The sequence below is a fragment of the Rattus norvegicus genome, chromosome 5 (assembly GCF_021556685.1).
Source record: "Rattus norvegicus strain SHRSP/BbbUtx chromosome 5, alternate assembly SHRSP_T2T, whole genome shotgun sequence".
NCBI lineage: Eukaryota > Metazoa > Chordata > Mammalia > Rodentia > Muridae > Rattus > Rattus norvegicus.
The window spans coordinates 138,977,848-138,994,658 of record NC_141538.1 but is presented as its reverse complement, the minus strand read 5'-3'; the positions used below and the strand labels follow the sequence as shown (position 1 = coordinate 138,994,658).

General features: G+C 46.7%; 1 protein-coding gene across 38 annotated transcripts in view; it reads left to right on the top strand.

The window, feature by feature from the left end:
• Ccdc30 (coiled-coil domain containing 30) overlaps positions 1 to 16,811 on the top strand; it is a 92,969-nt gene that overhangs the window by 51,354 nt on the left and 24,804 nt on the right. For 23 of the 38 annotated variants that reach the window (XR_015619857.1, XR_015619856.1, NM_001431189.1 and 20 more), the window contains 3 exon segments: positions 7,886 to 8,065; positions 10,806 to 11,015; positions 13,124 to 13,278. Coding sequence is in view for 35 of the 38 variants with exons in the window: in NM_001431189.1 (NP_001418118.1) it covers positions 7,886 to 8,065; positions 10,806 to 11,015; positions 13,124 to 13,278 (545 nt within the window). In the remaining 3 variants the exon portion in view is untranslated. 38 annotated transcript variants of the gene reach the window in all.

Here is a 16,811-nt window from a genome sequence, read left to right as displayed (position 1 = left end):
TGCAGTACCTAGGCAGGCCAGAAGAGGGAGTCAGAGCTCCTGGAACTGGAATTTCAGATGGTTCTGAGCTGCCAGCTAGGAACTGAACTCAGGTCCTTTGGAAGAGCAACCAGTGCTCTTAACCACTGAGCTATCTCTCCAGCCTCGGGATCCAAACCTTTTTATGGCTTTTGACTTGTGTTGCCAACTCCTCCTTGGCCATGGATAGCAACTATGATTGTGGAGCATGCAGGGCTCCAAGGAGCCCCAAACAAACTTCAGATTGGGGAGACGAGAAATACAAGCAGGACAGGGCTGCAGTGGTAGATTAGAGGCAGGACGCTTACCTGGCATGCAGAAGGCCCTGGGTTCAATCCCAGGGCTGCCAAAAAAGAAAGACACCAGAAGCAAAACACAGCTAAACCCCTCAGATATATATATATATATATATATATATATATATATATATATATATATATATATATAGAGAGAGAGAGAGAGAGAGAGAGAGAGAGAGAGAGAGAGAACGCACTCTTGTGTGCATTCTCTGGCAACTGAAGGTGACTCCTGTTTCTGTGACTTAAGTTCTCAAGGAGTCCCCCTCTTTCTCTGGCTTTCCAGCCCCCTCTGCTTGCCCTTCACAAGCCTTTGGCTTCTGTCTAGGATGAGCCCCTCATCCCCCAGCCCTTCTTCCTTGTGTCTGGGTTTCAGTGGCAAGGTTTCTACCCTGCTCCCCTGTGCCGGAATCCTCACCTCAAGTGCATCTCCATTCTTATCCACACCCTGCCACCCTCTAGTTCACCCTCTGTGTATCCATGCATTTGCCCCAGTCAGAAATCCAGATGTCACCTTGTTCTTCCCCACCCCCCACACCTGACAGACGAGGAATGTCAGGAACACCGACTCACCAACTCTGAAGTCTCTCCAGACCCGATCCGGACACTTATCATGTGGATAGAGTTAACAGCCTCTCATCCAGTTTCCCTAGTATGTTTTTATTTAAAAGCTAAAATTTTACTTGCTGGAGAGTGGAAGATGAGCGCATGCCACATGTCAGAGGAGGACAAAATAAAGGGCTTGACTCTTTCCATCCATCATCTGAATCCCAAGGATTGAACTCAGGTCATCAGGCTTGGCAGCAAGCAGCTTCATCCACTGAGCTATCTTGCTGGCCCCTGCAGAACTTACTTGTTAAACCACTGTGGGATACTTTGTTTTGCCATGATATCATCTTTACGAAAATCTGTGAACATGTATGTGTGTGTATGTGTGTGTGTGCGCGCGCGTGCACGCATGTGCATGTATATGTGTGTGCAAACACACGTATACTTTTAGCCTTGTTCCTTTTTAGCTCCTGTCAATGATTAAGCTATAGACTACCACTCAGCCTCGTTAGTGTCGAGTTATCCTTATTTCTCAGGTATAAGCCCCTTGCAGCCCACTGTATCCCCCATCGAGATACCTACTGCTTTCGACTGGCATTGAAAGTCTTTATGACCCGAATCTGCCCAATGCAATACTAGAAGCCCAGAGAGGAGAAAATTCATATAAACTGGTTATTGGACTGTACATGAAAATACATGATAGGTCATCTACCTGACTGAGTGGGGGAAAAAAAGAGCCATTCCTATAAAATGCACACGAACAACTCTACTGTCGTACAGGTCAAGCTTGGGGGCAGATCTCCTAGGGTAGGATTTTCTTCTTCACTATTCTGCCATTAGAATATGTGTTTGATAGTTTTTTGTTGTTATATTTGTATCAAGTTCTGAATTAGGAGAAAGTAAACAGGAGAAAATGCCAGAGGAGTCAGTGAAGGCGGCCACTTTGCCAAGAGAGGGGCAGGAGTCACAGCAGATGCGAGGCCACGATCAGCCATTGGCGGTGGAGCCCAAGGAAGTTGGGAGGCTTGAAGAAGAGGGGAGCCTCCAGTCTCAGAGCTGTGGTGATAGTTCAGATGACTGCAGCACCAAGGTAGGTGCTGCAGACACACGCTCTGGGTCCCGCCCTTCTGACTAGCCCTGGAGATAAGCAGCGGTTTTGTTTGCTTGGTTTTTTCTTACCTTCTTCACTTCTTAAAGTATGTTTCTTATACAATGTTTCAGTCAGAGCGGTAATAAAATTACAACCAACGTCTGAACCTGCTGATTCACTTTATTATCGAAGGGTTGTTTATTTGAATTATGGGGGTGGGGCAGCACAACTTTGTGGAGTTGTTTCTTTCCTCCTGCCTACCTGGGGGTTTTGAGCATGGATGTCCCCGCTGAGCGGTAAGCCCAAAGCAAGCTCACATGTGCCTCAAGTGGGTGGGGGTGGAGGGATGGCAGGGTACATGCCACCCTTCCTATTCTAGGGACTTCAGTGAACCAAGTGTTCATTTTAGTTTAAAAAAAAATGACGAGAGATCGTCTTAAATATGGCTCCTACTGCAGCTCTGCCTGTAGGAGAGTTAAAGGGAGTGGCCACCAGCCCCACTTTGGTTCTTAATCTTACAGGACTCTGCTGTTCAGAGTAAAGTTTTTCTGTAGACACCTTCCCAGAAATTATTTTGAGATTGTTAGAAGACCATTGTGTTTGCAAGTGAACCACCTTCAAAGGGCTGATAAAGTGCAAGGTGCACTCCTGTTATTCTAGAATTTGAGAGGTAGAAGCAGGAGGATTGAGAGTCACCCTTTGTTACTTAATGACATTGAGGCCAGCCTGGGCTGTAAGTGACTGTCTCAAAAAAGAAAAAAGAAAAAAAAAGAAAAAGAAAAAGAAAAAAGAAAAGAAAAGAAAAAGAAAAAAGAAAAGGGAAGAAAAAAAAGGTTGAGAAATAGGTCAAGAGCGAACTTTAGGGAAAGGAAGGTTGGAGAGTTAATTCAGAAGTTAAGAGTGAGCGCTGCTCTTTTTTTTTTTTTTTTTTTTTTTTTTTTTTTTTTTTTTTTCGGAGCTGGGGACCGAACCCAGGGCCTAGCAAGCGCTCTACCACTGAGCTAAATCCCCAACCCCGTGAGTGTTGCACTTACAGAGAACCTGGACTCCATTCTCAGGACCCACAACTGCTTATAGCTCAAAGGGGTTTTAATATCTCTGGCCTCTGAGAATAGCCAAGTCACATGCTCTCACACACACACACACACACACACACACACACACACACACACACACACACACAGAGAGAGAGAGAGAGAGAGAGAGAGAGAGAGAGAGAGAGAGAGAGAGTCAGAGTCAGAATTTGTTTGGCTCAGAAGCCCAAAGAAGAGTGACTTCAAATGACCAACAAGAGCTCACACTTAGACCCCGCCCCTCCCCTCCTTAGACACTGGGCAACGGGTATGGGAAGATGTGGAAAGGGAAACCTAACGATTTGCAAAGTCATCATTGTCGTTTGGGGTTTGGTTGGTGGTGATTTGTTTGGTTTTGAGGGGCAGGGTATTGCTTTGCAACCAGACTGGACTGAAAATTCAGAATGTAGCCCAAGCTGGCCCTACTCCTGAGTGATAGGGTCACAGGTCCGTGCCACCATGCTCAGCTAAGGGGATGACATTTTGCCTACATGTAACTTTATGTCTGGAAAGTAATTTCTGACTAATTTGTTAATCTGGTTTATCTTCCCCCTTTGTTTGAAGTTCTTGTTAGTCAATGCCTAGAGCCAAAGCACAAACTGGGAAGACGAGGAGAGAGGGTGGGAGAAGGATTGGAGGGCAGGGAATAGGGGTGGGTTGATCAAAGCACATTATGCAAATGTATGAAATTCTCAAACAACAAAACCAAGAACACCCCCACAGTAATGACAAAAAGCAAGTTTGACTACAGAATATGCAAAAATCCTAAGGACATTTCGAGTGTTGTCCCTTTGTGGAAGGGCAGATAGTTCTACAGCCGCACAGCCTCTTGGGGCCTCAGGAAATTTTAGTCTAGTTTAGTACGTCTTTCTTCCCCTAATGACCCTGAGTTATTGAAAAGAGTTGAGTTCGTATTTATTCAACCAAGGTACCTGGGTGCAGTGAGTAAGGTCGATGGGGCTCATGCGTGTGATGGCTCCTGGTCCAGCAGATCTCCCCTTCCACCCGTTGATGCCAACTTCGCTCAAAGCTCAAAGTGTAGCAGTGTGGGGTGACAGCACAGAGTGTTGACGAGCGCCCCAGGTTGAAAAGGTCTGTATCAGCATGTGTGAGAGCAGAGCCCAAGCAAACCGTAGGGACCACCACAAGCCGTCATCGTCTGCCCACATGCATTTGTCGTCCCAGAATTCTGTGACATGCGTGCACGCATTAGGGAAGCTCAGTGTCTGGATATGATCTAGAGAGCTGTGACACCTCCATAAGCAAGATCAGGACCTAAGCCCACCTTTCTGCAGCTTTAAAACTAACCCCAGCTCCCACGCTACCCCTCCGTCCAGGAAGTTGGTGGCGTTGGATAGCGGGATGGATGTACTGATATTTGTTGCCAGTCGGGCCAGGCTGCAAACTCACTTCTGACCTGAGAGCTCCCTCCTTGTTTTCCAAGGCTGTTCTCTCATGTCTCACCCAGAGATATGTGGCGTATACATACACATACACACACGTGCATACACACATACACACACCCCAAACATTCTATGTCAAAGTATGGTAGAGTTTATAACTTAAAGTTGTGCGTTTAACTTAGGTTGTAAAAATTTATTGCATGGGAAACCCAAAGGCATACTAAGGCTGGCTATAGTGTTCTCTTGAAGGCAGGGTAAACAGTGGGCTGTCTCTCTTCATTTTCCTGTCACTACCCACTGATACACACGTTTTCATTAGATAAACACCCATTTATAAAATATTCTTCATGCATATGTGTGCGATGTCTGGATCCTTGTTTGCTTACTTGTGAGTACAGACACACATGTACACATGTATGCGTGGAGGCCCAATGTTGATGTTGGGGATCATCCCTGATCAGTCTTCTGTCTTATCTTTGAGACAGGGTCTTTCAATCAAACCCAGAAGTGACTGATAGGGTTCGTCTGACTAATCAGTTTGTTCAGAGGATCGTCTGCCTCTGCCTTCCAAGGCAAGAATTACAGGCAGGCTGCCACTTCCACCCACCCAAGCAGCATTTTACGTGGGTTTGTGGGACCTGACCTCTGGTTATCTGGCAAGTGCTTTAACCACTGAGCTATCTCCCTTGCCCACCCCACCATCTCACTCTCCCACCCTGACACTGCCCCATTTGCAATTGCTTGTTTGCTTGTTTGTTTGTTTGTTTGTTTTGAGACAGGGTTGCTCTGTGTAGCCCTGTCTGTCCTCTGGAACTCACTCTGTAGACCAGGCTGTCCTTGAACTCAGAGATCTGCTTGCTTCTGCATCCTAAGTACTGGTGTATAATACCCCATTTTTATTGGTTTTTGTTGGTGGTGGTGGTTTGGTTTGGTTTGGTTTATATTTTTTGTTGTTTGGGGTTTTTTGGGAGGGGGTTGTTTTTTGGTCTTTTGAGACAGGGTTTCTCTGTGTAGCCCTGTCTGTCCTGGGCTTGCTTTGTAGACCAGGCCAGCCTCGGACTTCCTGAGGGCTGGGGCTAAAAGTATGCCCCACCACGCCCAGATCTATTTATAAATGTTGGTCTCAGGGTCTTATCTAAATGAGCATGAGAAGGCTTTGTTCTCATGTTTCTTCTGAGACTATTTCTATACTTTTAGCTTTATAATTAAATCTTGGATCCATTATCAAATACTGTGTGTATCACAAGAAAGAGTCCACCTCCATCTTGTATGCAAATATCCAGTGCACCACTAAGATGTGTTGAAAGGAAGCCCCTCTTTCTCAGTCATGGAAGGTTGATTATATCTGTTGGGACTTCAGCTGTAACACAATCTTTCTTCAATGTGTATGTGTATTTGCATGTATGACTGTGCATCAGTCACACACAGTGCCTGAAGAGGCCTGAAGAGGGTGTCGAACCTCCAGGGATTGGAGTTACAGACCGTTGTGAACCACCATGTAGGGCTGGGAATTGAACCTGGGTCCTTCTAACCTTTGAGCCTTCTCGATTTCATGGCAAGGAAATGAGGAATTGAGTACAGTTTGGATAGTTTCTGTCAGGGTCTGTGCACTGATGACTATTCCTCTCTCTCTCTCTCTCTCTCTCTCTCTCTCTCTCTCTCTCTCTCTCTCTCATGTGCAAGTGTTCTTCAGCCCTGATGCCAGACAGTAGTATCTAGTATGGTGCTATATTCCCATAATCTTCTTAAATGGACAGTTTTTAACAACAGACAAGCCAGATGCCAGACCTTTCAAAATGGGTCCTCCCTCCTTATAAGTAGGGAAAGAATCGTGGGAGCCTCTCACATGGGCAAGACTGAGCATTGTGTCCGTGAGAAGTATTTTGTGAGGTCAGCCGTGGATGCTCATGGTCTGGTTAACACTAGCTCAGGTGAGATTCCCTTTTACTATTCTTGAACCAAGTTGGATGAAATATTAAGTTTATAGACTTAGAACTTAATGTTTTCCTAACGTTTTGGGTATATCATAGTGCTGTGGGTACTGCACTAAACCACCCATGCTCACTAAGCGATATGATGGCGTAGGAATATAATCTGTGCATCTTACAGGTGGAGAAACAGAGGCTTTAGTTAGGAATAAGGTAGATGGTATTTGCCCACATTGAGGAAGCAGTGAAACCCAGGTCTACAGCCTATAGAGTAATGGTTCTCAAACTGTGGGTTGTGACCCATCTGGGAGTCAAGCAACCTTTTCACAGGGGTCACCTAAGACTATCAGAAAACACAGATATTTACATTACAAGTCATAACAGTAGCATAATTACAGTTAGGAATTTCACAATATGAAAATAATTGTGTAGCTGGGGTCGCACACACAAGGAAGAATATTAAAGGGTCACAGCCTTTGGAAGGTTGAGAACCACGGCCAACCTAGAGCTTGATCCTTAGCTGCTTCCTTGATTGCTTCCCTCCGCTAACAGCCCCCAGAAAGCTAGCAGCTCTCACTGATTGTCCCAAGGAAGACTAGGGAACTGGCTCTGAGCCCTCTTTCGTTTGTATCCAATTGTTATTTTATTAATTTTCTTTAGCTGGGATAGTGAAATGGCTCAGTAATTCCTGAAAGTTGTCTTCTTTTTTCTTTTAAAAGATTTATGTATGTGAGTACACTGTACCTGTCTTCAGACACACCAGAAGAGGGCATCAGATTCCACTACAGATGGTTGTGAGCCACCATGTGGTTGCTGGGAATTGAACTCAGGACCTCTGGAAGAGCAGTCAGTGCTCTTAACCGCTGAGCCATCTCTCCAGCCCCAAGAGTTGTCTTCTAGTTGTCACACATGCATGCACGCACGCACGCACACATAAATGTAATAAAAATTTAAAACTTCTGGAGAGGTGGCTTGGCAATTAAGAGCACCTCTTCCAGAGGGCCCAGGTTTAATTCCCAGCAACCAGAACAATCAGTTCCAGGGGACCTGACCTCTCCTGGCCTCCTCAGGCACCAGGCAAACAAGGGGTGCACAGTCATACATGCAGGCAAATACTCATAAGCATTAAATAAAACAAGCTTAAACTGTTTTTAGAAAACTAGAAAATAGTGTGGGTTCCTGGTTGTTTTCTTCCTTAAGGGGTTTTGTAGTTCTGAGACTCAAAGGGAGTGTTTTACTCTAAAAAAAATCCTCTATTTTGTTTGCCTTTCATTGATATTAGAAATTGAAAGATTAGTTATCCGTGCACGGCTGCTTTTGTTCCCATAACCCGATGGCCTGTGCAGTCCAGTGTGGAAGCTTTTGAATTACAGGAGCACCGCCGAGCACCCATGGATGTAGAAGCATCGTTTGTTGTAGGAGAAGGAACTGTCTCCGGAAGCCCTCAGGTCCCTACGGGCGGTGTGAACCTACAGACCGCCTGTGGTGCTCTCTCAAGCGCTTTTCTCTCTTAAAATGTTTGCCTCAGTATCTAACATCTGGAGAGAAAGCAAGCTACCAGCATCAAGGGGAACTGCGGGAACTGCGGCAGAACCTGCACCGCCTGCAGATCCTGAGCAACTCGGCTGAGAAGGAGCTGCGGTACGAGCGGGGCCGGAGCCTAGACTTGAAACAACACAACAGTTTGCTCCAGGAGGAGAACCTCAAGGTAACTCTCTCGCGCACGCACCGCCTTTCCTGCAGGTCCTCAGTCGTAGGGTGAGGAGTGAGGGGGCGGGGCTAAGTCACGGTTCCGCTCTCTCGGCTGCCAACAGGGTGCAGATGCTGTCGGTCGTAAACACAAAGGGTATAGCGGTCGGTTGAAATCCTTATCTCGAATGTTTTTTTTTTCTTCTTATAGGCAAACACTTTTTAAAAGATTTATTTTACGTATATGAGTACACGGTAGCTGTCTTCAAACACACAAGAAGAGGGCATCGGATCCCCATGACAGGTGGTGGTGAGCCACCATGCGGTGGCTGGGAAGTGAACTCAGGGCCTGTGGGGTCAGAGCTGGGCTTTAGAGCAGTCGGTGCTCCAAACCACGGAGCCATCCCTTCAGCCCCTTATCTCAAATTTTTAACATTTGATCTTAGTGACTGGTCTCCCTACATTAGTTGCATATAGCCAGATGTATTTCTCCCCCGTAAATGTATTCATAAAGGGAGGGGGTGGCACAGATTCGCAGTTGTTTTTCGAAACACATAAACATTCAGAACAAGGCACCATATAAATAATGTATTCTTCCAGATACAATTCAGTTCTAAAATTACACATTACAGACTTGGTTTCTAATACATATTAGAAACCCTATATAAGGTTCTAAATTTCAATATTCAGGGACTGGATGGGGCTCAGTTGGTAGAATGCTTGCCTAGAATGTGGGAGGCCTTGGGTTAATCCCCAGCACCACCAAACTGGGAGTGGCAGAAACCTGGAGTGTCAAACGGAAGGCCTCTTAGATCAGTTTGTTTGTTTTGAGATGGTATCCCATAGACCAGGCTGGCCTTGAAATCACCATGAAGGCAACGCTGATCTTGTTCCTGTGAATAAGATCCCCATGAAAACTCCTCATCTTGGGGTTGGGGACTTAGCTCAGTGGTAGAGCACTTGCCTAGCAAGCGCAAGGCCCTGGGTTCGGTCCCCAGCTCCGGAAAAAAAAAAAAAAAAAAAAAACTCATCTTATTCCTGTCACATGCCGAGATCACAGACACACGTCACCATGTCCAACTTCACCTGACCACTCAAGCAATCTCATGTCTGCCTTTTGATACAATGACCAGAATGGCCCCTTATGAATATGTATTCAATAGGCAGTCTTTCAGAAATGGAAAAACGACCACGCCATAAAGAGAGAAGATGCTGCTTACTGTTTGCAGCCTCTCTCTTGGAGCCAGGCGTGCAGTGGTATCATGTACAGTAGCCACCTTTTATGTATAGTTTGACCTCATAAACCTCAGAGCAGCTAGGGCCACCAGGATCACAAAACTAATTTCAGAATCTGAACTGAAACGTGAGTAGATTTCACTTTGCACATCGAGCTTTTCCTCAGCCTGGAGTCATTTTGGGAACCTTAGATTTGCAAACACATGGACCGAGTTTGTGTGTGTGTGTGTGTGTGTGTGTGTGTGTGTGTGTGTGTGCGTGCACGTGCATACATGTGTGCACGGGTGCGTGTGTACATGAGCGCAGGTGCTCACAGAGGCCAGAGCCCTTGGATAGCCTGCAGTAGGAGTTACAGGCAGTTGTGAGCCACTGATGTGGGGGCTGGGAATGTGCCACCAAGGCAGTCTATGCTCTTACCCACTGTGGGACTGATTTCCTAAAATCCACTCAGAAGATCAAACTCTGGGTCCCTACCGTTAGGCATGCTACAGTAATTAGCATCCCAGAATACTAATTTTATTACCTTTGAACCAATCTGTTGTGGACTATACTACAAAGAATGTGTGTAAAATAATGATATGCAGTTTAACCCGTTAGAAAGTGGATGTCCGTGGACACCACCTAGCACAATACAGAACCAAGCCAGCATACTGGCAGCTCTGAGAACTCTTTCTCTACTGCTATCCAAGTCTCTTCCTCACAGTGTGCCACCAGGACACTGTACTGGTTCCTTTTTGGGCTGCAGAAGCCACCATAGAGACAGAGGCTTAACAGCTTTTACATCCGTGCAATCTGACTTGAGCAACGTCCCAGTCCCCATGCCTGTGGGATCACTGATTCTCACAGCCTTTAGAGCTCCTGGCCTGGGGAGTCAATGGACAGTGTGCTAGGAAAGGAGAGTGCCGCCCTCATTAGCAAGAGGCTTGGGTCTCGCGACCCTGAACCAACCCAGTGCACCAAATACCCCACTCTCTGCTTTCTTCATTTCCTCCAGTCCAGTGCCCTGCTCACCCCTTGGACTTGCTGAGTTTTCTTGTGGTAAGGCTGTACTTGAAAATGTCCAACTCAGAGGTGACGCACTCTCTCCTAGGTAGTATAAGCTGTAAAGCTTCCTGGTTTGTCTCTTTACCTTTTGGAGACCACCATCATGTACACCACTGTGTGTGTGTGCTACTGTACATAAATGGGACTCTAAGAAGAGAGCAACGTGGGGTTGTTCAACTCTAGGGACGGCACATGACTTACCCACACACTCGTCTGATTCTGTCTGCGCAGAGGACAGCTTTTGGAGTCGTTCTCTCCTCTCACCATGTAGCATCCAGAGCACTGAATTCAGGCCATCAGGCTCAGTGGCAAGCCCCATTGCTGACTGAGCCATCTTGCTAGCATTGTGTTAATTTTTATATTTATGTGTGCAAGTGCGCACACGAACCCAGTGCCCTGAGAATGCTTTCTACCATTTAATTGCATCCCCGGCCCCGATTTTATGATTTTTTTTTTTTTTACCTATCCCCCAACTATAGATCAAAATTGAACTCAAGCAGGCCCAGGAGAAGTTGCTGGACAACGCCAGGATGCACTCCTCCCTCATGGCAGAGTGGAAGCTCTGTCAGCAGAAAGTCAAGGAGCTGGAGTTAGAAGGACTTAGGCAGACGCAGAGCATTAAGTCCCAGCAGGGCCTACAGGAAAAGCTGGCTCGGGAGAAATCGAAAACAGCGGAAGCACAGGAAAAGGTAACCGTCCTCATGCTCAGGAAGCGGCACGCACAGCCGGAGCCCTGCCTTAAGAGACAGGTGCCCGGCTCATCTTTTCTCTTTGCCCTCCCCGCGTCTTCCTCTCGTTAATAATTTTATGTCATATGCCCCTACCATTCTAATAAACCTTGTACATTTTTGAAAACTGCATGAATTAGAAATGTAAGCTTCCAGGGCAGGGGAAATGGCTGGATCAGTGAAGTGCTTGTCACACAAGCATGAGGATCTGAGTTCAGATCCCCAGAACACACAGGGCAGGCCTGCAACAGAAAGAAGGGTCTCTGGAACTGACTGGTCAAGCAGCCTCGCCGAGGGAGTGAGCTCCAGGCCAGCAAGAGACCCGGTCTCAAAAAATAAGGTGGAGAGAGTCAAAGGACACCCCTTATCTTGTATACACATGTGCACATACACATATTCACCTCTCTACATGCAAATGTATATTTAATTAAAACTATAATATGAACTTAAATCTGATTGAAGTCATAGGACATGTATACTTTTTAATTTTAAAGAACTTATTTTTCTCTCATTTGAATTGACTGTTTATATGACTTATTTTGTAATCTTTAAACAATAGACTCATTTATTTTAGTGTGTGTGTGTGTGTGTGTGTGTGTTTTGCCTACATATATGTATGTATGTGCACCATATGTATGCCTGGTGCCTGAGAAGGTCAGTAGAGGGCGTTGGGTCCTCTGGAGCTGGGGTTACAGATGGTTGAGAGCTGCCATGTGGGTGTAGGGAACTTAAACCAGGTTGTTTGCAAGAGTAGCCAAGTGCTCTTAACCACTGAGCCATCTCTCCAACCCTAGTTTGTAATTTTTAGAGGGGATGGGTGAGGCAGAGTTTCTCTGTGTAGCCCTGGCTGTCCTGGAACTCACTCTGTAGGCCAGGCTGACCTCGAACTCAGAGATCTACCTGCCTCTGCCTCCCGAGTGCTGGGATTAAAGGTGCGCACCACCAACGCCTTTCAAGAGAGATTTTTGCTGTGAAATTGGCTATTTTCAAATATTGCCCTTGCATTTTGGATTGCTTATAACAAGGTATCAATAGTATACAACACTTATGTGTGTTAGTGAGTGTGTGTGTGTGTGTGTGTGTGTGTGTGCACACGCATACATGTCTCCCTCTGTGGCTGACTGTCTTACTGTCTTGAAAGTACTCCTGAATAGCATACGCATGTCAGGAAATGAGGGTGCACTCATTCAGAGGGACATCATTCTGCACAGCATAAAAGTAGAGACACGTACTGTGCAGTGTCACAGGATACAGAAGAGCAGCTGTAACCTCGACAGTGAATGACGGGTGTGACCAAGACACCAGTGGCTCATTGCTGACACTTGCAGAAGCCAGTGAACAAAAGAGAGAAACCAGATCTTAAAATTACACTTTACGCCAGGTGTGGTGGCGCACACCTTCAGTCCCAGGACTTGGAAGGCAGAGGCAGGTGGACCTCTCTGAATCTGAGGACAGCCTGGTCTACAGAGTGAGTTCCTGGCCAGCTATACAACGAGACCAAAAAACAAAAACAAAAAACAACAAAAACCCTTTTTCTTTATTTAGAGAGCTGGCAGTCCGAGAAGACAGTGGATTAATGCCTGAAAATACCCACCTTCTGTCTCACCTCTAGCCAGCAGGTTATGTAGGGAATAGGAGAGGCAAAACAGGGGCAGGCAGGCAGGCACTTGCTAGTGCAGGCTAGCCCATCTGCCCCTCGTCATCCTTGCTTCATCCTCATTCTCTGAGGGTTTTGGTTCAGGTACTTGAACCACCGAGTCAGCCTGGTTTCTGCTAGTAGCAACCTCGTCCCCTCCAGAGCACCAGGACTGGTGGTGGGGATGGCTAACAGAACACACAGGCCATTAACACCATGTTTGTGCTAAGCTGCCAACAGTGTGCACATACAGGTCCTTTTCACAGTCTGAAGTGTGAGAATGACTTACACAAAATCTGAAAGTGCTGCTAACAGCAGCTCCCTGCCCCCACCCCGACTCCTACCACAGGTACTTGCTAGAGTTCAGTTAAATGTAGTGTTTGTTGTTGGGAAAGGGTCACACCCTTCACAATGTTTTACCTTTTCAACCAAGATTTTGGACCTGCAGCAGAAACTAGACCACGCTCGACAAGTCTGCCTTTCAGATGTTTGCATTTTGCGGAGGAAGCAGCTAGAGGAAGAGATCAAGGAAGCAAAGAGCACAGAGGCCAGGCTTAAGCAGCAGTGCCAGGAGGAGCAGCAGAGGAGGTAAGGACCGCCAGAGCGTGGGGCTCCTCGGGCACAGATTCACCCAGAACACTGGCGACTGGCTTTAACCGGGATCCCCCTTGAAGGCTCACGTGCCCCTTGCCTGGCTTTCTGGTGTGATCTGGGCAGACTCAGGCTTCATTGAAGTTGGTTTTTTTTTATTGGCTAATGTTCTTCCAGATAGTTCTGGGTCATTTATAGGCATCTTTAGCATCAAGAAACTGCTAGCAGATAAGAACTATTGATTTTTCCTCTTAAAATAACTGTTATGGCTGTGACTTAAAGCATTCTTTTGGATGCTGTGGTGATGGATGCTTCTCATTTGTATAATATTCAGAATGAGTCATATATAAATATTGAGAAAGTTATATTATCCACCAAAACCACACGGAGATGTTTATATACCCTTTGTAGCTCAGAATCTTACTTTAGCTATAGCTAGAAGTTCTGTGCTAGGACCTGTCACAAAACACCACTGAGTGAATGTTTGTTGAATAAATGTCTGAGAGAGTGACTGGCTGGATATTCTTTCTAAGATTTATTTATTTATTACATATAAGTACACTGTCACTCTCTTCAGACACACCAGAAGAGGGCATTGGATCCCATTACAGATGGTTGTGAGCCACCCTGTGGTTGCTGGGATTTGAACTCAGGACCTCTGGAAGAGCAGTCGGTGCTCTTAACCGCTGAGCCACCCCTCCAGCTCTGGCTGGATATTTGTATGCAGGAAGACTGCATAAACTCAAAGACACACCATGCAGAAACACTCGCCTCATCCACCATGTCTCGAGAGATGGTGGGCTAGCCTGTCACAATGTAGTTAGATCCTAGCTAGCTGCAAGGCCTGCTCACAAGGAAGCAGAAGGGCGCCCCAAAGGCAAGCACGCAGAACACTGAGCTGACAAGACACTGCCAGATGATCCAGGCCTGCAGGTCAAGGGGCAGAAAACATCAACCACACATTCAGGAGGTGCCAGCAAGCCTGCCACAAGGCCAGCTAAGTGACCTGAGCAAACCCCATGTTTAAAATGATATGGCGAGGCTGGGGTGAGCTGGAGAGAGAGCTCGGCGGTTGAGAGCACTCTTATGGAAGAGTGGGATTTGGTCCCCAGCATGTACCAACACGGCCATCTTTCCAGACCCTCAGTCTTCCTTTCTGAGTCTTGCTGAATCGCTCAGGCAATTCAAACTTGTGGGGTCAAGGGATGTTCCTGTGTCAGCCTCCCCAGAGTGTGTGGGACTACACATAAGCACACCATTCTGCAGACTTGAGTTTCTACAGTGGACATAGCAGTGCAGCGTCCACATTATCTGTTTTTCTGTATATGACTTTCCATCATGTTCATCTTTCAATAATGCAGTCCACTCATCATCAAACCTACTACATCTGTGGGCATACAATTGTTTAAGATGCAATAATGATATCATAACACCCTCTACTGTCCTTTTAATATCCGTGGGATCGATAGAGAAACCCCTGTTTTATTTCTGGTATTAGTAATTTCTATATCCTATACATCTTGGTTTGCTGGCCCAAATAGAAATTAGTCAACTGTATTGGTCTTTTCAAAGAACTACCTTTTGGGTTTATTTCACTTTCTCTGTTTTCTTCCTGATCCCATTAATCTATCTTCCTACCCCCACCCCCTTTCCAACAGAATCTCATGCATCCTAGGCTGGCCTTTATATAGCTGAGGCTGGCCTTGAACTCCTGATCTTTATGCTGCCACCTCCCAAGTTCTGGTTTGAGACAACACAGTCTCACTTCATAGTCCAGGCTATCTTAGAACACACTCGATAGCCCAGGCTTGCCTCAAACTCAGCAATTCTCCTGCCTCTGCTTCTGGAGTGCTAGAGTCTCAGGCATGCTCCGTCACAGCTGACTGGGGTTCTTGGTTTTATTACTCAGTTTATTGTTTGTCTTTGGTATATAATGTTACTATTTCTCTGGCTTCTTATGATGAAAGCTCTGAGTATTGATTTTAGTCTCTCCCTCCTTTATAACACACACATCTCCTGGCACCAGTTTCTCTGCTTCTGCTTCGCCCCACAAAGTCTGTAATTTCTTTCATTTCATTCAAAATGTTCTCAACCGGGTAGCCTACGACAGTGGCAAAACACAGCTGGGCATCTGTGGGGTTTCTGGACAAGATGGGCCTGTGGGTCAGTGTGCTGAGTAGGAGAGACCCACTCTGAGTGAGCGCTGGGGCCCAGATGGAGTGTCAGAGGTGAGGGGAGGAGACCGCGCTCTCCCTCGCTGCTGCTCTAAGGGCTTCAGACTTGGGTTCCTCAGCCTCTGAACGTGGAGCTGTACCAGCAGCCATCCATGGGGTTTTCAGACCATTGGCCTGGAACTGGGGCTGCACTGCCAGCTTCCTTGTGTCTGAGCAGCTGTGAAGCAGGTGGCTGTCATGGGGCTCTACAGCTGCTGGCCCTGTGAGTTAATAGTGCGAGCGCACACACACACACACACACACACACACACACACACACACCAAGGCTTATGTGCACCACACACTTGTACACACACTCATAATAAAAAAAATTAAGGAAATTTGAGGATCCGTGCGTTACCCCAGCAGGTAAAGATCCTTGCCACCAAACCTATCAATCTGAGTTCAGTGCCAGAAACCCCCAGGGTAGAAGGAGAGAATCAACCCTGCACGCTGTCTTCTGACCTCCATGGAAATCTGCACATGCACACACACACAGATGGATGGAGTTTCAACCCCGGCAGGGGGTGTGAATACTGCCATAATGAATTCCCTTGTCCTGAGACACTTTAACTGTAGTGATCTGTGGCAAGGAGGTCAGAAGGCTGTGGAGGCACCTAGCAGGACTGGCTGTGGAACTGAGGGCTTGGGGCAGCCTTCCTCAGTAACAGCAATATGTAAGCGCTTGGAACGAGGGTGGGTGGGGGCAGGGGAGGGAGGAGCTGAGAGGTGACCACTGGGCAAAGGAAGAAAGAAAGGGAAAGACGGGGTGGGGGAGTGTGGGGTGAGGAGTAACCCCTGGGGAAGGTCTGACTGAGGAAGGGAAGAAGTTCCCTAGCGAAAATGAAGAAAATGCTTGGGGTTGGAGAGTGCTGAGAAAATGAAGAAAATGCTTGAGGTTGGAGAGTGCTGAGAAAATGGGTCCAGAAAGCAGGATGGCCTGGTTCACACAAAGGTGGCTACCATATGAGCCATGGGGAGCCACTTAGGGATTTGTTTTTTCTGAGACAGGATTTTTCTGTGTAGCCCTGGCTGGAACGCTGCTCTGTAGATCAAGGTGGCTTCCAACTTACAGAGAGCTACCCGCCCTCTGCCTCCTGAGTGCTGGGATTAAAGGTACTGCCATCACCACCATCACCACCTGGCCAGCCACCACTGAAGGGTTTTACTAAAGGGACTGTGGGGTTGGAGTGTAGATCAGTGGTAGAACAGTTGCCTGGCAGGCACGAGACCCTGGGTTCAACTGTCAACACCAAAAACAGTGGAGGAAGCTCCAGGATTCTGTTGTGACTAAGGAAGAAAATGGCCTGCTGTGTA